Source organism: Schistocerca serialis, chromosome 1 (assembly GCF_023864345.2).
Source record: "Schistocerca serialis cubense isolate TAMUIC-IGC-003099 chromosome 1, iqSchSeri2.2, whole genome shotgun sequence".
Taxonomy (NCBI): Eukaryota; Metazoa; Arthropoda; class Insecta; order Orthoptera; family Acrididae; genus Schistocerca; species Schistocerca serialis.
The window spans coordinates 27,106,237-27,129,118 of NC_064638.1; the positions used below are offsets into that span (position 1 = coordinate 27,106,237).

At 44.6% G+C, this 22,882-nt stretch overlaps 1 protein-coding gene across 6 annotated transcripts in view; it reads right to left on the reverse strand.

Moving 5' to 3' along the window:
• Nucleotides 1–22,882, reverse strand: part of LOC126461015 (tight junction protein ZO-1) — a 724,130-nt gene that overhangs the window by 496,837 nt on the left and 204,411 nt on the right. Inside the window, exon 1 of one of the 6 annotated variants that reach the window (XM_050095963.1) lies at nucleotides 8,207–8,379. The exons of the other annotated variants lie outside the window; for them this stretch is intronic. Within the exon in view, the coding sequence (XP_049951920.1) occupies nucleotides 8,207–8,233 (27 nt within the window). The 5' untranslated portion in view covers nucleotides 8,234–8,379. Of the gene's footprint in view, nucleotides 1–8,206; nucleotides 8,380–22,882 lie in introns of those variants that run through there. 6 annotated transcript variants of the gene reach the window in all.

The window sequence follows — 22,882 nt, forward strand, 5'->3', positions numbered from 1 at the left end:
CGTGGCCGATAGGAGTGCAACATTCTAAGGGCTGGGGGGGGGGGGGGGTGTGCTAGGTCAGTAATGAACACCGCACTGATAGTGGGAAAATGTGGAAATTCTCATTTGATCATTGAATATTGAAATTGTAAATTGAATTATTTATTGTGATTAAAATTGAAATGGAATTAAGTACTTAGGTAATTGATAGGTTAGATGCGCGATGTGGGGGAGGGCGGCGTGATACTTTCCCGCCAGAATTCAAAATTCCCGGCAAAAATACGCCATCTTGGATGACGTCATCGCCGCCATCTGGGATAACGGTACTTTGTTCCCATATTTGTACCAATACTCCTACAGCACTTCAGTTCAAAGTTACGTTTATCTCAGTTCCTAAGTGTACATAGTGCATTAGCCCTTTGTAGACATGTGATTGCGTTTATTGACAACCTCCGCTACCAGCACATCAGTTCTCAGAAATATGGCCTGACAAAAAAAATTGAGCAGCCAGATGTCAATGTAACTTTGTACATACCCATCGGTGGGTATCTAAATGATAGGAGTTGCAATTCTGTATCATAGGTAGAACGGCCACGAGACGGCATTGTTCGTGTTTGCTTTTGTTACCAGGTCTGGTCGGTTATAGAGCGGCCATCGACAGCGTCAGATGTCAAGTGATCCACTGTGAAGGACACACGGATGCCGCGTACTCGTTATCCGCTTCTGACAGAGTTTGACAGCGGCCTCATTCTTTCGCCTGCTTGTCGAATACCGCAATATTCAAATTTTGTCGTCCTTTCAAGTGTGACAATGATTCGACGGTGGCTGCACGCTGACGTGAGGGGTGGCCGCACCCGTCGCCGAGGTTCCGATCCACCACACGGAAGGACCGCGATTTTGTGCACCCCTTAACGTCTGCGTCAGTCGTCCGAGAACAAGCTACGGACTGGCGGCAACATTCTGCGTCACCGTACACCACTGGACAGAGATTAATCGTAGCAGAATTGCGGAATTACTGTCCCGTACGTAGTGTGTCGTTAAAACCACAACGCGAGCGGCTGCGTCTGGAGAGGTGGCGTGAACGGCACCCCGGCAGAAACGTCACGGTCAGCCTACGTGATCGCGTGTCTCCTCTCGTGCCACACACAGTAGCGTGGCGCAGTTTTTCAGCACGACTACGGTCGCCCACCAGCGACACGCGTCCGCGCCACGTCCAGGTACTCCGCTGGTCAGCCGCGTGGGAGCACCCCGTCCCAGCGTCAGAATTTAGTGGAACAGCGACTAATTCAAACGTTTCCGGCCAGCTCGGCTCACGAGAAGCTGCAACGACTCTACGGCACCCTTCCCAAACGAATCGGCGCACACGTCCAGACCGGAGTGGACGCAACGTCACAGTGATAAGTGATCTCACACTGCCACCTTCATTCTTGATTTGACTCTACTCTATAATCACGACGATAACAACACGTGTCCTCTCAACTCGTCAAATATAAGTCTGTTTCCTCTTACGCTTCTGGGGGCTTTACTTTTTCTGTCACACAGTTTAGAACACAAATTGTAAAGTGTCAAGCCAAGAACACGTACTACTCATTAAACACCTATTAATTATTGTATTTAACGTGAAGATTACGGCAGGACTACTGTTTGCCAAAAAGAAGAAATTTTATGTTTACATGACTCCACGATTTCTCTTTTACTTAACATTTTAATATTTAGAGTGAAACGTCTGGTCACCAAACGGGTTGCTTCAGTCAGATGAACGTACGTGGCATTATCTCTCAGTTTCGATTTCCTAACTGCGATTATTGTAAACAGTCTTTCACATACGTGTCTAGTTACGAACATACTGCAGAATCGAGCAGTTATTTTAAACGATTCCATGAGCAGTTCACGAGAAAAATTCTTGTAGATGTTTTCTATTTTTTTTTCTCTAGTGCAGAACCTCTCTCCTCCCATACGATGATATTGGAATTCAGTGAGTTACAATCGTACTTTAGGATGCGACTTTCCAAAGTCCAGTGCAAAAGGAGTTGCAAAAATATCAAATTGAACCTTTAACTGATTCGAATTACTAAATCGCTTATAGTGATTTGTAACGCGATTTGAACGAGCGTGAGCATACGTAGCACTATAGCATGTAGCGCTAACGAAAGACGACACCAAATTGTTATTGTAAAGGTTCCCTAACGACCACAAGAGGTATTAAACAGCTCGTCACAGACCGTTCAGTTACGAGATCCTTGTAACATAGAAATGGTTACTGAAAATAACGTCTCGTTTTAAGAGCAGGAAGTAGGCAGTAATCAGCGGAAGACATGAAGAATTGCAGAAACACGTCGAATATCTACGCAACAACGTAATTTTTTTTTCACTGAGCTTCAAGAGAAACCATTTTATGAACGCGTAAAATAGGAGGAGGAGATTAACGTTTAACGTCCCGTCGACAACGACGTTATTAGGGACGGAGCACAAGTCGGACTAGGGAAGGATGAGGAAGAAAATCGGCCGTGCCTTTTCAAAGGAACAATCCCGGCGTATACCTGAAGCGATTTGGGAGAATCAAGGAAAACCTTAATTAGGATGACCGGACGCGAGTTTTGAACCGTCGTCCTCTCTAATGTGAGTCCAGTTTGGTCACTATTGCGTCAGAACAGAAAAGAGTCGAACAAAAGACGTATCGTCGACTGCCGAATGTGCTTCCTACAGCAGTTACGAAAAGCCATCGTAACCTCGCTTCTCTCACACGCCAGATAGTAAGAGAAGAGGTACAACAATTTATGCCATCCATTAACATCTGACCGCGTATACAAGAGACAGGAGCGACGAACTTTGCCCCCATACTTAAGGAGGCAATAGAGAATTTGAAGTAAGAGGTGTATCGACCTTTGGAACCGATCTCCAGCGCCAGTCGTACGAGCCAGATGAGTGGAGGACTCCGCCGACTCGGTCTTACGCCGCCGCCATCAAACAAGCCAGCACCTGACCAACGCCGGTACAACCAACCCCTCCACAGTCGCCGGAAAAACTGCCTGTTTGTTTTCCCCGTAGACGCCCTAGAAACGTTGTGCGCTACTGCGAAGAAAGAAGGCGACTGTTAGACGGCTATTACGTCGCAAGACGTCAACCGTCACAACAGTCCTATCCACGCCGGTCACTTGGTTCAAATGGTTCAGATGGCTCTGAGCACTATGGGACTTAACAGCTATGGTCATCAGTCCCCTAGAACTTAGAACTACTTAAACCTAACGAACCTAAGGACATCACACAACACCCAGTCATCACGAGGCAGAGAAAATCCCTGACCCCGCCGGGAATCGAACCCGGGAACCCGGGCGCGGGAAGCGAGAACGCTACCGCACGACCACGAGCTGCGGACGCCGGTCAATTGCAGACGATTATTACCGACCTGCTGGACGAAGGTCGTCGTCGTAGCCTGGAGGAGGTCGCTCCCCAACACGCCGTAGTCAATCTCTGTCGCCGTACAGAGTTACCAGCTACCAGCCTACCCGCCGAATTTACAAAAAATAAGATAAGTGACTATCTACGGAGGCGAGGCCTACAGAGATTAAAATGTTCCATGGAAGACAGTCCCCAAGATATCAGGAAATCTCGCTGACTTCATCATCGACGGACAACCTGCCTGGATACTAGTAGATTCAGGAAGTTATTTTTCTGTAAAGTCGAATGCTTATCATCGCCTGTTAAAGACTATGTTCCGTGATACGAAAGCAACTGTGTTGAAGGTCGCAGATGGCAAATTTGTCCAGCCGAAAGGGACATGAACTGCAAGAAAAACTATCAATAGTAGAACGCTGCCTTTCGAATTTGTCGTTTTTGCAGAATGTGGTCATAAACTTATTTTCGGGTGGGAGTTCTTGCAGAGAACACAAACAGTCACCGAGTGTGGAAGCTTAAGGGTCCAGATTGATGAAGCTACTCCAACAAGCACACATAGTAAAACTTCTCTGTGCAGTTATTTGCCGATGAAGACTTTTTAATCCGACCAAACGAGTTCCAGTCGTCAATCTAGATGCCCAGTTAAACTGTTATGGTTCAAATGGCACTAAGCACTATGTCAGTAAGGAAATTGGACGATAATTGTTTAAGTCTTTCTTGTTGCCTTTCTTATGATAAGGTTTAACAACTGCATATGTTAACCTGTCTGCAAAAATCTCTGCGCCTGACATGCATTCCAAGTGTGGCTTTGTTGCCGCTAGGTGCGCCGGTGGGTCTCCCACTATCAGACAGCAACCACTTTCTACGTAGTGAGTACGTCGTACGTTAGACTGTCGTAAAGATCCGACGCACAATGTCAGGCGTTTGTGACTTATTTCGCTAAAGGACCTGACAGAAAGGCGTCATTCCTTTTATCTGTGCGTAAAGGTACGAAAACGAAAATATAAAAGAATTCAGGAGTGCCGTGGTTTGTTGTTGTGATTTTGCTGATTTTCATTATGACCGTAAGGGATTGATGGAAATTTAAAAGTCGAATTGACGGTCCAGTATCATTCTGGAGAATTTGTTTCTAAGATCGGGTGTGAGTCGTCCAATATTACGGATGAGGTTATAGTGAGAAGATCATGCTTTTGCCTGGACTTTTTGGGTGTGTACTGAATGGTGACAAGATTTTTCGTTATTTAGTGGTCTGTATGGGTGACAAAGTTCGGCAAATAACGGAGAGCTATGCGGAGGAATGTGCTTTAAATGATTTGCACTTTCTAGAAATTGGTATTTGTTGCTAACGAACACTTTTCGGAGACACAAGTTATTATGTGAAGAAGAAACACTTGGTAGATTCTTGACTTTTTCCTGGCTATGAGTAACTAACAGCTTTTGATGAGTGGATACATTTGATAGCTGAGATGATTGGTTATGTTGCAGACGTGATCAATGGAGTCTCTGAATGTGAGCTTGGAGTCAATACTAAGGGGGTTCTGTCTGATGTAATTACAACATCCTCAGGAATTCGCCGGGATTCAGATTTGAGAGAAGCTATTGAAATACTGTTGCCGAATTATTTAATTAATTGTGATGATGGTTTTAACGCTGCACCGTGACCTGAAATGTGTACGATGGGGCGTGACTTTTCAGTCTCCTCATCAAACTCCAGACCTATGCACTTCTAATTAATTATGTTCGTTCTTGCACATCCTTTTAATCAAACCGCCCGTCTAATGTCGCCGTCAATCATCAACAAAACCAGCTCCCGCACCTTCCAACCTAACGCAAACGTGACCTCGAGGATCTGTCCTCTCTCCAGTACTGTTACGTCCTAAGCCATACGCCAATGACGCCACTTCCTTAGTCCTCTAACCTGCCTTCCGGAAATACCAGGGGTTCTCCAGATACATCTAAGCCAAATCACCTCCTGGTACAACCAGCAGCTCCTCAAAATAAACCGTCCAGAAAACCGGGTAATAATTTCAGCAGGAACTACCACCAGCTTCCGCCCCACAACTTTCATCTTAACATTTACGACCGTCCTGTCCAATTAACTAACACGTCGGAATAACGCTTGACTGCCGTCTAACGTGAGAACCCCATCTACTAACCATTCACAGAAAAGTCCACTACTAACTGGTCGAACATGGGGGTTGCACGTCTCCACAATCCTACACGCCTATAAGTCCTTGATCTGAGCCACCGTGTGCTATGCTTCCTTCCCCTTTCTACCACGCCCTACAGACCCCCCCCCCCCTCCCGCCTAACTTGTCGGATGAACTCAGCGTCCCCTGCAGGTACCCCTCGCCCTACTGCCACTAACCACCCTGCTCTGCGATCCTACCTGATGCTCCGCTAACACACTCACCCGGCACCACACCTGGACGCTCTCCATTTTCTCTCCCAACAATCTTCAGTCTTCTCTCCTTAGCCGCCTATCGGGCCTGGTTCAACACCCCACTCCTACCTTGTCAGGGCTCACATTCTCACCACTCTCCTTTCATCACATCCTAAGGGTTACTTCGGTACCTTATCCCTCGTAACCCCCCCCCCCCCCCCCAAAAAAAAGAAAATCCCTGAACCAAACAGCCACCCAAATGAAACCTATACTACACAATAACAACGAAAAACCGATAAATTTCGTAATACCCTTACTTTCGACAATCTACATTTAAACATTTCTGTGCAAATATTTTAAACAATCAATAAATCAGCCTTTTATCTTTTAATTAACGACACTTACCATCTATCTTTTATTTTGTAAACACACTCAGTTCTTTAACGCCACGTGCTGCGTGTTATTCTCTTAACGTCCTCTCATATAGCAGGCTCTGCACTGGTAGTCTGGATATCAATCACTGTGAACCTGCGAGTTGCGGTGGACGAACATTATTTCTGCACATTTCCAGCACAGACAATTTATGAACGTATGTTCGACATATTCTTTTGGTCACGTTAAACACACGATAGCGTTTACATGAAAATGGAATTACATATTTCCAAACCGCTGGTGACAGAAAAAAAGAGAAGAAGCAGCAGTTGTCGTGAAGAAAGATGGCTTGTCCAGAACGCCGCCGCTACAGGTTTCCCCGCCGACGCGCTCACCACGAGTGCTCTGTCCACATCTGCTTTATACCTCCTACTATTTGCTGATGACAAGATGTTCGCGTTTTCCCGCTTCAGTTAAAGTTCCTCGAAACAGTGCTCACGTACACTGAGGGTATCTTTGTTGTCCATCATAATCTATTTCTTCTTCTTTTCTTTTTTACAGACTTCATTGTGGATAATTAGACGCCTTCCCTTCTTTTCTTTTTTACAGACTTCATTGGTGGATAATTAGACGCCTTCCCTTTCAGTGGGTCAGTTGATTTCTTTTATGTGGTACACACGTCTGAAGTGCTATATCGATGCGCAAGTGACGCATGTCGTGTGAATGCTTCGTTTCGCACTGACTGGAAGAAATACACGGGGCGTGGGGAACGCCGGCCAGACAGGCGACAGCGAGCAAAGTGTAAACACCATGAAAGAATCTGTCGGACGACGTGTGACCTACGCATTGCGGATTACATCAAGAAATTCCTCACTATACCACAATAGAAGAAAACAAGAAAATAATTATATTCAGCAACAAACATCTCTTAACACTAGAAGAAAATTTCCAAATTCAGAAATATAACAACAGAAAAGAAACACGTAGAAAATGACCAAATGTAAGCAACCAAAGGATATTTAAACTAATATAATATAGTAAAAAAATAAAAACTGCTCTGCAGCCACAAAAACATTATAACATTAACCAGGACATATCCATCCATGGTCAGTCACCACACTACCATAAAAAAGTAGCCGCGGGGGATTAGCCGAGCGGTCTAAGGCGCTGCAGTCATGGACTGTGCGGCTGGTCCCGGCGGAGGTTCAAGTCCTCCCTCGGACATGGATGTGTGTGTTAAGTGGATCTACACAATGTGAAAACAAAAATACATTCCATGTCAGTGAAATGCAGCGTACCAAAACGGAACACCTGTATGTTGGATTGGGTTGTTTGGAGGAAGAGACCAAACGGCGAGGTCATAGGTCTCAGTGGATTAGGGAAGGACGGGGAAGGAAGTCGGCCGTGCCCTTTCAAAGGAACCATCCCGGCATTTGCCTGGAGCGATTTAGAGAAATCACGGAAAATCTAAATTAGGATGGCAGAACGCGGGATTGAACTATTGTCCTTCCGAATGCGAGTCCAGTGTGCTAACCACTGCGCCACTACGCTCCGTCACCCCTGTATGTAGAAGAACGTTAGGAATGTAGTAAGCAGCAAAACAAACGTGAGTAATGATAGTAATTTAATACCGTTTAAGAGGAGTAATTTAAATGGGAAACAACTTTGTCAGAAAAAACCATATCGTTCGAGTGGTCACTGAAGATTCTTTAAAATAAAACGAAAGGGAATTGTCTAAGATTTTTATCACGGTCGCAAAAGACGGTATATGTCACATATTACTTAGGAATAACCCAGTGCCACAATAATACAATTTTAAAAAAAAATGTTTTTCGATCACGTGTCATCGCTGAAATGTATCACCGCGACAAAAAGCGTTAATCGAGGCGGGAAACTGCCGACATCGCATCGTCAACATATAACAGTGGGCAGATGACAAAACACGAGTCCGGCTGGGTCCCACACGGAACGCGTCGGTGGCGGCGTCGGCGTCGGCGCGGCCCGCCGTCCCAGCCTGACACGTGGGCCGGCCGCCGCGTGGCACGCACGTGCTCGCCAGCTGGGGGCGGCGCCTACCTTGTTCAGGTTCGTGTAGAACTTCATGGCGCCGCAGCGGCAGGTGTTGCGTCGTGTCGCGCGTTTCGTCGCTGGGTCGAGTCGGAAGCGAAAACGTTCGAGTGGTCGAGTCGTAATGTGGTCGGCGGCGCCGGTGGAGCAGGCCAACGCCCCGGGCGGCCGGCCGCCCCCGACTGCCGCCGCCGGCTGCGGCCCCCGGCCTGGGGCGGCGCGGCCGCGCGCTCGCGCATGCGCAGAGCCGCCGCCGCCGCCTCCGCCACAAATACGCGCACCCCAGCTGACCTGGCGCGTCTAGCCAGCCAGCCAGCCGCGGTGCAGCCGTGCCAACGGAAAGGCCACACTGCTCACTCCTCGAAGCATTCCACTGCACAGCTCCTCGCTACTGATTCAGAGGAGATCACGTTCTGCACTTCCGTTTTCCATACTTCTGGCGGTTCGTTCACTGTTATTCACTTGTCAGCTAAAATCAGATTACGAATAGACCTCGATCTGTGGCGTCATCCACACGCACCTTCTTCAGTCTCGTGTGAATGTCTGCCACTGCCTCGTCCTCAGTGCACGGGACTTGTACAGCAACACGTCGCTGCAGACGAACACAAAGAACAGCTGGCATCTCGACGGAGTGCTATGACAGCGCCACTTGCGGGAACAGCATAACGCTAACAGACCGCAAATATTCTCGGAAAACTGTTTACTTTTGGCTCTCTCGGGGACATTGAAATCGTTCAGTTCGCTGCCACATTGCAGTGCCAGTTCCTGCGTTAAATGGTGATTTATTATAAATATGCAGTGTTAGAAGATGTGCTTAATTACGATCGTGACTACACGCCTGCATATCCAACGAGACGAGGCCGAGCAAGATGTGCTTGGACCATTTACAACCTGCGCTGCTTGCACCACGGTCCCACCACGTAAAGTAGGCCCCTCCAAAATGACAATTTATACTAATTTCACACTTTCTCCCATTCTAAAAGGAAATGGTTTTAAATTTTAACTGTTCTAGTTATTCTACTGAAACTCAATACACGAAATCCTCCACAATGCATCATGCATGCATACAAATATGCTCGCAGTGCCAGAGAGCTCATATTTCTTGTGAAAACAAATCACATGTACAACAAATATCTTTGACACCTTGAAAGTCGTTAACGATATTATTCTAAGTTTATAAGAGGATGAATGTTTGTATGACCTTCATGAATACCTAATATGTAGAACAAAAGTATGATTTCACAAAAGTATGACTTCTCAAAAGAATTCATCTATTCATTTTGAAGTGACCGTCGTACCACAACACAGCTTTACAACTGACGTTCTGTACTTTCGTTTTACGTAAGTATTCTCCAGCCTTGCAGTGTTTGTTTTTCACACACATCCCAGTTGATTCTCATCTCTGATGCAAAATAAAGAATTTTTATAACTTACGTCACCACACATACGTTCATCGTGCTGTGCAATGTGGCGCCAATTTTCAGTGTTGAGTGATCCAATAAGTGACATAAACAGAGGTGTGTGTGGGGGGTGGGGGGGCAGGAGGGGGGGTGGGGGGGAGACTGAAAAGCAGTGCAACAGAGGATGTCAGAATACCAGGGCATTTTTTTTTTTTTTTTTTTTTTGTGGAATTGTCTTTCTATAACTCGCTACTTGTGACAAGTACTGCTTTTGCGTATTTATTCAAAATTTTCTCTCACGTTCCAAGGGGGCACAACAACATCCCCAGTGCCCAGTTTCAGCAAACATAAGAAATCTGACATCAGACTGCGTCTACTTTGGAGCGCACAACACCGCAAGCGTCTGCGTTAGGCTCGCTGTTTTTCGATAAACAACACACGAAGCACCACGCAGCAATTGACAGACCAGGATGACTTTCCAAGAAGGGCCACAAAACAGGGCGCAGAATATCGTCGACGTACCGCTGTGTCGTTAGGGTGACAACCAACAGTGTCCAGCTGTGAAGAGAAACGGCGCCCCACCGCAGACCGGTACTGCCGGCTGCGGCCGCCTGTCAGCCAGGCATCCCAACGCTGCCCGAGGTGTCCAGACGGTGTGCGGACATTTGCCACGCCGGACACCTGCCACGACTTTACCTGCTCCGAAGGGTTGGGTCCCTTGTCTCCCCCTCCTCCTGCTCAGCGCTGTCGCGCAGTAAAGGGACTTACTAAGCCTTTCCGCTGGTTTACTTAACATAGGACCAGAATCTCTTTGGCCACATTTCTAGAGACACTTTCGTTGCGGAAACTATTAAATGCATCTCGCATTGAAATCTGCACCAAATTTCGAGCCTCAGTAAAACTACGCCAATCTTGAGATTTTGCGTTCGTCTAAATTATACGTGCCCTTTTCGGTGCTCCTGCAGCAGCTTTCTGTCGTGTTTTGTGTGCAGTGGGGAATCAGTTCCGTCTGTTATTAATTTATTTGGTATGAATTTCTCGAGTGCTGTTGATACTATTTCTTTGAACTTAAGCCACATGTGGTCTTCATTTACATAGTTTGGAAGGATTGGAGACTATCTCAGCTGCTTTTATAAATAGATATATTTCGCGTTTAGTTTTGGTGAATTTCTTTGTTACGGAATTGAGCCTCGCTACGACTTTGTATATCCGTCGTGACGCACAGGATTATTTGAGGCTAAGAGATCAAGTGTGTTTTCGTAACCATTTACAATTTGAATGGCCTCGTGAACTTATTGTTCAAAATAATTTTAAGAAAAACATTTAGAACAATTACGGAAGTTGTTTTCTATCTACAGTAGGGTCAGAAGATGTATTTTTGTCAACATACAGCAGGTAGATTGAAGTAACTACCAACTATAATTGTATGAGCAGAGTACCTATTTGTGGTGAGACTCAAGTTTTCTTTGAACTGTTCAGCAACTGTTTCATCTGAGACCGGGGGTCGGTAAAAGGAGCCAGTTATTAATTTATTCCGGCTATCGAATATAACGCCTGCCCATAATAAGTCACAGGAAGTATCTGCTTCAATGTCGCTTGTGAGCTGGAACACACGTTACATTATTTTTCCTTAAGTTGTGCTTATCGTTTCTGTTGTAGAGCAGATCATTGCAATTACGGCTTTTCCCTCCAAAACCTAGGATGCTTTCTCTGTGACCCTGTAAATACCAGAGCTAAACAATGTAGAACAACAACGTACGTTGCAAGCATAGCATTCTGTATTACTTCATGTCCATATTTCTAACATTTTAAAATTGTACATCGGCTTTAGATGACATGTCAATCATAGATGTTCTTATCGCTATTTAGTGAACGTATTTTCAGTCATGTTTTGAACACTGTCCCGTTACACTTTATGAACTAATGTTTCACCGCAAGGGATATCGGATTTTAGAGAGTAAATTAATATAGTGTGTGTCGTTCTTCTTTTCAAACATTCATATTCCCATTTCTTCTTTCCTTATTGTCTTTTGGGCATGGAGTTGTACTAATTAAAGTGGGCACAAATGCAGTGATCAGAAAGAAATGACTAGCGTACATTCGCATTCTCTTTACATCGTTCCTTTCTTGTTGCTCCCATGGCGATGGACTGCATCTATCGCAATCGGTAAGCGTGAAAGTAAGCTACTGTACAGACAGAGGGATCTATATTTATACTTGGCAGAACTAATTACATACTGACATAGTCGTCGGTATTGCTTTCGTTTCCCAAAAGTCATAAATATTTCGATTTCGGAAAAGAAGCTCTGTATTTGCCCAAGATGTCGAAGAAGAAGATCCCTTACGTACTGGTTGTATCGAGTAAGATGTGGAGACGGCGGTTTGAAAGCGGACAGAAGAAGTACGAGGAAGGGCGTCCCTTACCTGAGGGATCGCTACTCAAGCTACCTGGCGAAGGGGCAAGTGTGGCAAATGTCCGGCGTGGCAAACGTCTGGCATTCGTCCAGACACATCTCCGGCCTTAAATCCCATTGACTAGAGTAGAATTGTCTTCAGTGACGTGTCCCGCTTTGAAATGAGCTCCGACGACCAGCGAAGAAGCCTCATTACGATAAAAGGCGACGAATTATACGTTATTTGTAGAAAATGAAGTTCAGAACAGAGGATTCTAATGTAATCCAGCGACCCACCTGAAGATTAGGTTGTAAGCTCTGGAAACGCGTCATCGATGGAAATTAAAGTGACTGACGTAATTTGAGTGGATTAATCCGAAGGTATCAAGCACTCTGGACTAATATCTTATACGACTTATCACTGATAATTACATTATAAAATTTATCAACATGCGAATATCTTTATGCAACTTACGCCATCCATGAATCTTCATCCCCTTCAAATCCCACAACAGTTTCTCGAAACTGAAAGATGATTCTAAGAAACTAAAACTCAAACAAACACTCTACTGCGTCAGTTCACACCGTGATATCGCCGAGGGACGGGTCAGCAAAGCGGAAAAAGAAATGCGGAATGAGCAACATCTGTGTGTGCTTTATTATTCCAAGTCAGTGAATTCCGTTAACGGTTAGCACATTCCGTACGGGATGTATCTCTCTCTTTCTCCATTCTGGTATGCTGTACTGCACAGCAACGAATGGACGAAAATAACATGCAGGCAAAAGAGAGAGGCCGAGGGAGAGAGGGCTAGGCGGAAATAAAGAGCGCAGAGAGACTAGTCGGACGCGGACTCGCACATTTAAATCGTGAGAGAAAAACTCATAACACACTTTAATTCGCGGGCCGCACCACGAGTTGTTTAATTTCTGCCTCAAGTCGAAATCGCTTTCTGGGCGGCTGCTAGCCTTTTACGGCAGTCCAACTCGCGCAATTTCGGAGCGTGCAAATTCCTCTACAGCTGGATCCATTACCCACCCGGATTGAAAACTCAGAAGACTTAAAATTTCGCCAGCAGCCGAGCCTGATGCTTCCCAGGAAGTGGATCTCGTGGCCACGACCGTGAAACAGCAGTCAGTCCACCCATAAAGATCAGAAAATAATTCGGCGTGTTTAAAAACAGCTGAACCACTTCACACTGCAAAATAGTGAAACAAAACGACTGTCAACAGCACACGGCAAAAGTAAATGGGCACTGAAAAGCGTGTGTAACTCACACCGACACATTAACTTCCAGAATTTATCAGAGAGCACAAAAAAACTAAATAAACAATCTTGTAAGCCCACAATACAATCAATAAATAGAACAGCACACCAAACCACTTTTCAAACGAAAACCTCAAGAAATTTTAGTGATGTCCACAGGCCATTTTAAACACTTAAAAAAAAATTAGCAAGTAATCAATAACTGAGTATTGCTCGGGACAGATCAACTACAGCAATGATAAACGTCAAAAAATGGCATTTGCTCTAATTTATCTCAATACATAGTACAAATACATAATACAAAATCAGTTAGCGACAATGCAGAAGTAGGTTTAATAATGAATAAAAAAATAGGAGCGCGGGTCAGCTACTACGAACAGCATAGTGAACGCATTTTGTAGCCAAGGTAGACACGAAGCCCACGCCTACCACAGTACTACAAGTTTATATGCCAACTAGTACCGTAGATGGCGAAGAGATTGAAGAAATGTATGATGAGATAAAAGAAATTATTCAGCTAGTGAAGGTAGACGAAAATGTAATACTCAAGGGGGACTGGAATTCGACAGTAGGAAAAGGAAGAGAAGGAAAAGTAGTAGGTGAATACGGAATCGGGGTAGACTTTTGCACAGAGTATAACTTAATCATAGATAAAACTTGGTTTAACAATTATGACAGAAGATTGTTGGCAGAAAATTTAACAGACCTACTAAGGAGACTATCTACACTACACTTGTCCGTCCTCTTTTAGAATACTGCTGCGCGGTGTGGGATCCTTACCAGATAGGACTGACGGAGTACATCAAAAAAGTTCAAAGAAAGGCAGCACGTTTTGTATTATCCTGAAATATGGGAGAGAATGTCACAGAAATGATACAGGATTTGGGGTGGAAATCAATAAATAAAGGCGTTTTCCATTGCGACGGAATCTTCTCACGAAATTCCAATCACCAACTTTCTCGTTCGAATGCGAAAACATTTTGTTGACACCGACCTACATAGGGAGGAACGATCACGACGATAACATAAGGGGATCAGAGCTCGTACGGAAAGATATAGGTGTTCATTATTTCCACGCGCTATACGAGATTGGAATAATAGACAATTGTGAAGGTGGTTCGATGAACACTCTGCCAGCCACTTAAATGTGATTTGCAGAGTATCAATTTAGGAAACAGGTTTTAAATTGTAAACATATCCAGGGGCAGATGTGCACTCTGAGCACAATCTATTGGTTATGAAATGTAGAGTAAAACTGAAGAAACTGCAAAAAGGTGCGAATTTAAGGAGATGGGACCTCGATAAACTGAAAGAACCAGAGGTTGCAGAGAGAGCATTACGGGACGATTGACAGGAACAGGGGAAAGAAATACAATAGAAGAAGAATGCATAGCTTTGAGAGATGAAATCGTGAAGGCAGCAGAAGATCAAATACATAAAAAAGACGAGGGCTAGTAGAAATCCTTGGTTAACAGAAGAGATATTGAATTTAATTGATGAAAGCAGAAAATATAAAAATGCAGTAAATGAAGCAGGCAAAAAGGAATACAAACGTCTCAAAAATGAGATCGACAGGAAGTGCAAAATGGCTAAGCAGGCATGGCTAGAGGACAAATGTAAGGATGTAGAGGATTATCTCACGAGGGGTAAGATAGATACTGCCTACAGGAAAATTAAAGAGACCTTTGGAGAAAAGAGAACCACTTGTATGAATATCGAGAGCTCAGATGGAAACCCAGTTCTATGCAAAGAAGGGGAAGCAGAAAGATGGAAGGCATATATAGAGGGTCTATACTAGGGCGATGTACTTGAGGGCAAAATTATTGAAATGGAAGAGGACTTAAGTGAACATGAAATGGGAGATATGACACTGTGTGAAAAATTTAACAGAGCACTGAAAGATGTAAGTCGAAACAAGGCCCCAGGAGTAGACAACATTCCATTAGAACTACTGATAGCCTTGGCAGAGCCAGATCTGACAAAACTCTACCATCTGGTGAGCAAGATGTATGAGACAGGAGAAATACCCTCACACTTAAAGAAAAATATAATTATTCCAATCCCAAAGAAAGCAGCTGTTGGCAGGTGTGAAAATTACGAACTATGAGGATTGGAACTTAATTAGTGGCAACTATTTATTCACAACCGATACAAAAGAGTTACATGTTAGTAGTAGGGCAACAAGGACGCCACCCCAAAGTAGGTCATCCCAAAGGCCGCCGTCACCCCTGACATCACGTGACGTCAGCTGATGATACTAGTACCGTTATCCAAGATGGGGGCTGTGACGCAAGTACGTAACATCACGTGACCTCAGCTGATGATGCGCGTACCGTTATCTAAAAATGGTGGGAAAGAAAGGGCAGTTGGTTCAAAATGGCTCTGAGCACTATGGGACTCAACTGCTGTGGTCAGAAGTCCCCTAGAACTTAGAACTACTTAAACCTAACTAACCTAAGGACAGCACACAACACCCAGCCATCACGAGGCAGAGAAAATCCCTGACCCCGCCGGGAATCGAACCCGGGAACCCGGGTGTGGGAAGCGAGAACGCTACCGCACGACCACGAGATGCGGGCTAAAGGGCAGTTGGGCTACCGCCACTAACGTAACTCACCTCTTTCTAGGAACTGGACATAAGTCTTTATTTAAACAATTACACACAGTACCACCATCAATTGTGTTAGCCATCCTCTTGGAAAATTTTGCTTAGGGGAGTTGGTATGGTGTCGCAACCCACTAGAGGCTGCTCATTTAATTCGAATATAATTACTATAAATTTCTTTTAATTTGTTTAAATTACTCTCAGTTTCTTTAAATTTGTTTAAAGTTCTTTAAATTTGTTATCCACCTACAGCATTAGATCGTGTTACCACCACAAGAGGCTGAGAAATCGATAGCTGTATTACATGCGCTGGATATTAACAATTAGACCCACTACCGCCATCAAATGTGTTTACTATCCTCCCGGAAAATTTGCATGACTTTTGCTGAGGGAGGTTAGTATGGTGTTGCCCCCACTGCTCATTCAGATAGGCAACAAAAGGTGTTCGCTGCACTTCCAAATACCTAGTTTCAACTACTTTTCAACGTCACCCAACCACATTTCCTACATACATCGGATCTCAACTAGTTTATTAAACTGATACAAAACACTCGCCATGCCAGCGGTCTGGAGGGGAGGAGAATTCGTGTGAAAAAACGAATCAGCCTGTTCTGGGCTGCTGGAGAGAGGAGGGATAGTACTTTATTTATTTTTTTGAACAATTTATTTAGCTACGAATTTCACCTAATTACCTAATTTATTTATTATGCTGATGCAAAAGCACTCACCCTAATGTGCTTAGAGTCACTATATACAGTTTACAGACCTCTAAACTACTCCTAAATAATAATACATTACACTGATGTGCAGAGACGCAAATAACTCGTAAATTACAAAGTCGCGCTGTGGCTAGCACTCTGGACTCACATTCGGGAGGATGACTGTTCAGTCTTGCGTTCGGCCCATCCTGATTTACGTTTTCCGTGATTTCCCTAAATCGCTTCAGGCAAATGCCGGGATGGTTCCTTTGAAAGGGCACGGCCGACTTCCTCCCCTGTCCTTCCCCCAAATATCCATCCTAATTACATAATTAATCACAAAGATCGGTCCTAAGTACACAACTATATGCATAGTGCTGCATAGGGACGGCTTAAAATCGCAAAAACTAACTATATAACTCACCTTATCATGCTTTAATTACACAACTATATGCATAGCACTGCACAAGAACGGCAGTACTTCACAAAACTGACAACTCGTGTTATCTTGTTTGGGAAAAAATTATATCACTCGAAACCAGCGACAGAAACTCTCAAACTCTACCCTACACCTACAAGCTAAGGGAAAAATGTTTAACTCACTAGATCCTGCTGTCGACAGAGATGAGTTTAAAAAAAGTCTATTAGCTCCAAGCATATACCATCTATCCAAGTTTGACGTCAGAGTTGACTACACACGACTACTAAAAAATCACCCTAACTGAAGCCAGTGGGAGATCCTCGTCCTTAAAGACTGCCTTCTCATCCATATACATACACAAACTACGAGATAGAGCTACTGCGCTAACAATTTCAAGGCACCTACTTCGCCAAAATGCCTCGCCGCCGAAGCCCCGCTTTCCCTCCAAATGCATCCTGTTCAGCGTTTGATTATTATTTATTTAACATCAACTTCACTCCTATGATAAAGCAAAACATTTCCAATCACAATAAATGTCCTGTTTTTCAGTAAAATAGACAAAGTCCAGTTTTATGAGTAAAAATCTATATATTTTTTCACATTCGACTTAGAAACTTAATCACCTCCCCGAACACATTAGTACTGGGACAAGGCCGGTTCTGAGCCACTCTGCATTGTTGCCACATGTATCCAAGATCTCGGCGATGACGTCATCCAAGATGGCGGCATGTAGACATGGCAACAGTGCATGATGTCATCCTAGATGGCGGCCGTGACGTTATCTGTAATGGCGGATTTTAGTGGGAAGGTAGGTCAATTGGGCTACCTCCACTGACCTAATTCCCCTCCCCTCCCCACCCCTCTGACAGAAAATGGTGGGAAGTTCAAATTCCAACAAGATAATACATTACACCACGGTTGTCTTTACTAAGCCAAGAAAATTGCGAGATGATAGGTCGCTTGGGCTACCCCCACTAACCTAAGTCACCCAAGCGCCGCCTCCTCCTAGGATCTGACACCAAGTTTGAATTTTGGCGGTAAAGAAAGGTCAATTCGCGTATCTCTACTAAGCTAAGAAAATGGCGCAAAAGAAAGGTTACCTCCACTAACCTAAGTCACCCGACCACCACATCCTCCTAGGGATTAGCAGGGAAAGGACTCGGCCAGTGTCTTTATTTAAACAATTTCATGCAGTACAGAAATCCAGTGTATTCGCCATGAGGTCTGGACTCCAACTGACCTAATACACAGTACCACCACCAGAGGGTGCGCTCATCTGTGACATAATCCAAGATGGTGGGGGGAAATAGCTGGAAACACTGTGTTTGCCATGAGGTTCGGACTCAAACTGACCTAGTACACAGCACCACCACCACCACCACCACCACCAGAGGGCACTACCGTAACGTCAGCTGATGACTCGAGCACCATTACCCAAGATGGTGGCATACAATGTGTTCACCACGTGGTCTAGTACCCAGAGGGTGCTTTCGGACATGCACCACATGTATAGCCCGTGAGTGCACGAATGCTGACGTCATGGCCTCTAGCCCGCACGCTCGTACAGATGCCACAAATCGTCTTGTAGAAATATGCTAACGATTGTAATGGAACATGTGGCTCATAGCGCATCTAAGGTATGAATTACCTAATTAATTAATTCCAACCCAATTTTAATGATATTCGATAACTGTATGAGTCATTTGGAGATTCAATGATAAAATGAGAAGTTCGAGGTTTTCCGACTAGGAGAGCAGTCATCATTCATTCATGACATAACACCCTCCACCCCTAAAATGCTGCACTCCTATTGGCTACTGCATCAGTGACGTGGTTCGACATCATAGAAGAAGCTATATAAGCCAAACCACAACAGAACTCGCCCTCGGTCTGCTTCTGTAGTTCGAGTTCGTCAGAGGTAAATTGTTGTACTTCCATCATCATCATCATGAAGCTTACCGACAGCAGCAGCAGCGACAAGCGCAACTGAGGAGATGAAGATCAATTACCCAGTAAGTACTTTTTCGATGTTCAAATATCTGTTTGAGCCGCAGTCCAAAGACTGCTTCGCCCTTTAACAGATGCTGTGACTGTATTCAATGTTTGTTTGTGCTATATCTATTTTGGACCACAGTCTGCTGCATCCTTTGATGGATTGTGTGTGTTATATCTGTTTTGGACCGCAGTCTACAGAGACTGCTGCGCCCTTTAACAGATTCTGTGTTTGTGTTATGTGTTATATCTGTTTCAGCCACAGACCACAAACTGCTGTGTCCTTTGACAGATTCTATGTCTGTGTTATGTGTTATATCTATTGGGCCAGTCTACCGACTGCTGCACCTTTCAACACAGTGAGTGTGTGTGTGTGTGTGTGTGTGTGTGTGTGTGTGTGTATACTACAGAGATTTTTTTTCTATACTGGATATTATACTCAGTCTTTTCCGTATTTCTAGATTTCATCCCTCGCATGTTAGCTGAGCTACCGATCAGCTAGAGGTCGAGAGGGCTGAGACACAGCGTGAATGTAAGTACATTTGTAAAATGTAGTTCTTAGATAAAATAATTTCGTGTAATATATATTGGTTTTCCAAGTGCCTATATTGAGCTGTCTGAGACATATTCTTATCTTTCCTTTCTACACGATTTAATACATAGAGAGGAAGCAGCTGAGGGTGTCGTGCAAGGCAGTGGTGAAATCCCTGATTGGGTTTACGAGATGGCGTCCGCTGAGGATGAAGAAGAAGAATCCGAAATGCGCAAGCTCATGGCCCTTTTAGATGAGGTGGTAGATATATCTGAGTCGGTGGGAGACGTCAATGAATGTGCTGACAAGTTGCTCAAGCCAGGGAGCCAGAGTGGAGAAGGTGAATATTTTTGAACTTTATCATTACAGCAAATAATTACCATTGTTTAGTGTTATTATTTATTGTTTTAAATATAGATCACTAAACTTATTTCTTCTTATTTATGTTACAGGCATATCACACGAAGTACATCGTGTATCTAGAGCTGTCGTTGCGGGGGTGGGAATTGGCCGCACACCACAGAGACACACAGCGCCGTGTATAGCGTCGATCACAGCTGTGCGAGAGGCGACAGCAGCACCTGCTCCCGCGGTGCCGTAAGCCCTCTGGTACCCGTGGGCAACTCAGCCGGCAGAAGACGACGAACAGGGGCATCTGCCTCCCACCTCACCAGTCGGTAATGGGGACACCAGACCCCGGGAGCCATCGCCGCAGCCCGGTTGTTCCACCGACCATCATCGCCTCCACCTCCTCAAACAGGTCGTGCCCACCGTCAACGAAAGGTGTGTGTACCAAGGTGCATACACCTCCCTACAGCTGACGCATCCTCACCAGCCCTGTCATTGACGGGACGGACTCCTAGCTGTAGCAGTAATACCAGTAATATTGATTACCCTGTGGTTAGCGTAGTGCTCTCCCCCGTCCTATTGATAGTGAAGGACGTCAGAATAATGGTATAATGACCCCTCTAGAATACTCAGCAGCTGCTACGGCTCTTGAGGGGCGCATCGCATTCACAAGGATTCAGAATCTGGCGGGGAGGTATCGCGACACTGTCGGGTTTTTGGAAGTGTGCCTCTGTGGCTTGGAAACTGAGCTCCTCAAAGTCCTAGACAATCCGAGATTTAACGACATTAAACGCAGTGCAGTAATATGCTGAGAGTTGAACATCCACCTAAACATTCAGGTGATGCAGAGGCTACATCTCTGCACTATATATGGAGTGATAATGACGATATTTCTCGGAACACATCCATTGCTGAGTGGTATCATGAATCCACTTTGAGCGCTATTATGGCCCGATTTTCCGAGGTACAAGTATGTGGGTCCACTAAAGCGCTCGGCCATATACCACACCACCGGTTAATGGAGGGTTCAGTTATATTAAGCTCCCTCAGGATATAGCTAACAAGAAGGCATGCATTAATGTTGAAAATAGAAAGGATCAAGCTTGTTTTGCATGGTCAATCCTGGCTTGTGAGAGAAAGTACAAACACACAGATCATTCGCAGCGTCCGAACAGTTACAAAGTCCGTGATATAAAGACATATTATGACTTTGATGGTATAGAGTTCCCTGTATAGATTCAGGACATACCTAAATTTGAGGTGCAGAATACCGTCATATCGGTTCACATTTATGGCCTGGAGAAGAAAGGCAAGTCAGATGAGCAAGACAAGCACACAGTTGTCGGCCCCCTCCATTTCTCAAAGTATGCAGGTGAGCGAGAGCTGCATGTAAACGTGCTGCTCTTCTCTGAAGGTGATAATTACCACTATGTTTGTAACAAAGACACTTCCCGACTCCTTTCCTCCCAACTAAATAAACATGACCATAAACAACATATCTGTTTAAGGTGTCTGAATTATTTTTCATCAGAAGAGTTATTAGCGATGCATCTATTAGATTGTGCTTCCAAGGACCCGGTACGTCATTATGCCCACAGAGGAAAATAATTTTCGTAGTCCTTTCGTAGTGTACGCCGACTTTGAATGCCTGCTGGCTCCTATTATTCGTTGTGAAGGGAACCCATTAGCCTCACATACAACCTTCACACAAAAACATGTACCTTATGCGGCAGTGTTCCAAGTTGTATGTGGATATGATTCTAAACTTAACCGCTATGAGTCTTATGTCGGGGATGATCCTGCGGTTTGGCTCCTCAGAGAGCTTGAAAAACTTTCATGGGAAGTTGATAAGCCCTACAGCACCAACATTCCCATGACAAAACCAAATGAAGATGATGAACTGTATGAAAAGGCGGTTAACTGTCATATTTGTGGCTACTGTTAGATAGAAAAGTGGAAACTCCCCGTAGAGATCATTGCCACCTTACAGGGAAAGTTGTGCGGTGCAGCTCATAACGCATACAATTTGAAGTTACTATGGCACATACCTGTCTTTTTTCATAATTTGAGTGGGTATGATGCTAATTTTCTCGTTGAGCACTTGGCTAATTTTGGTATGAAGAATCATCAGATCAGTATCCTCCCTGAAAGTGTTGAGAAGCACAATTCTTTCTCAAAACGAATGACGCCAAAAATTACACTATGCTTCCTTGACTCTTTACACTTTATGCGGACTTCACTCCAGAAACTAGTTGAACTTTACCTCAGAATGATTTGCATATCACTCGATCTGCATTTACTGATGAGGAAAAGTTCCAACTTGTGACTAGGAAAGGAGTTTTCCCATATGAGTATGTTGATAGTATGGCAAAACTCAATGAAACCAGGCTTCCCGACATATCTGCATTTACCAATACTCCCCCAGGCGATGCCATAACTACAGCAGATTATGAGCATGCCGTAAATGTCTGGCAGGAATTCAAGATCCCCAATTTGGGAGAATATGCAACACTATACATGGACACAGATGTGCGTTTGCTTGCAGATGTTTTCGAAAAGTTCCGGAGTGTATCAATGGCCATGTACTCTTTAGACCCCACCTTTTATTAGCCGGCACCTGTGTTGCCCTGGGATGCTATGCTCAAAAAAATGGGGCGCAACATCAAAGTTTTGACTGATGCTGCAATGCGTCTATTTTTTGAGCGTGGGATCCGTGGGGGACTTCGTCAATGCGTTCACAGACATGCCAATGCAAATAGCCCACGGATGGGTGTTGGGTTTAGCGCATCCCTTGATTCGAGTTACATTATGTACTTAGATGTGAACAACTTATACAGGCATGCCGTGATACAGTGGTTGGTGGGTTTTGATGGGTGCCCGGAAACGAATAGAAGGGATTAGGTGGAAAAATAATGGGTCTTGCGGCCGATTCTGATGTAGGGTATATGCTTGAGGCAGACATCATATATCCTAATAATTTGCATGGGGAGACAAGAGACTTTCCATTATGTCCAGGGCAACAAATTCCGCGA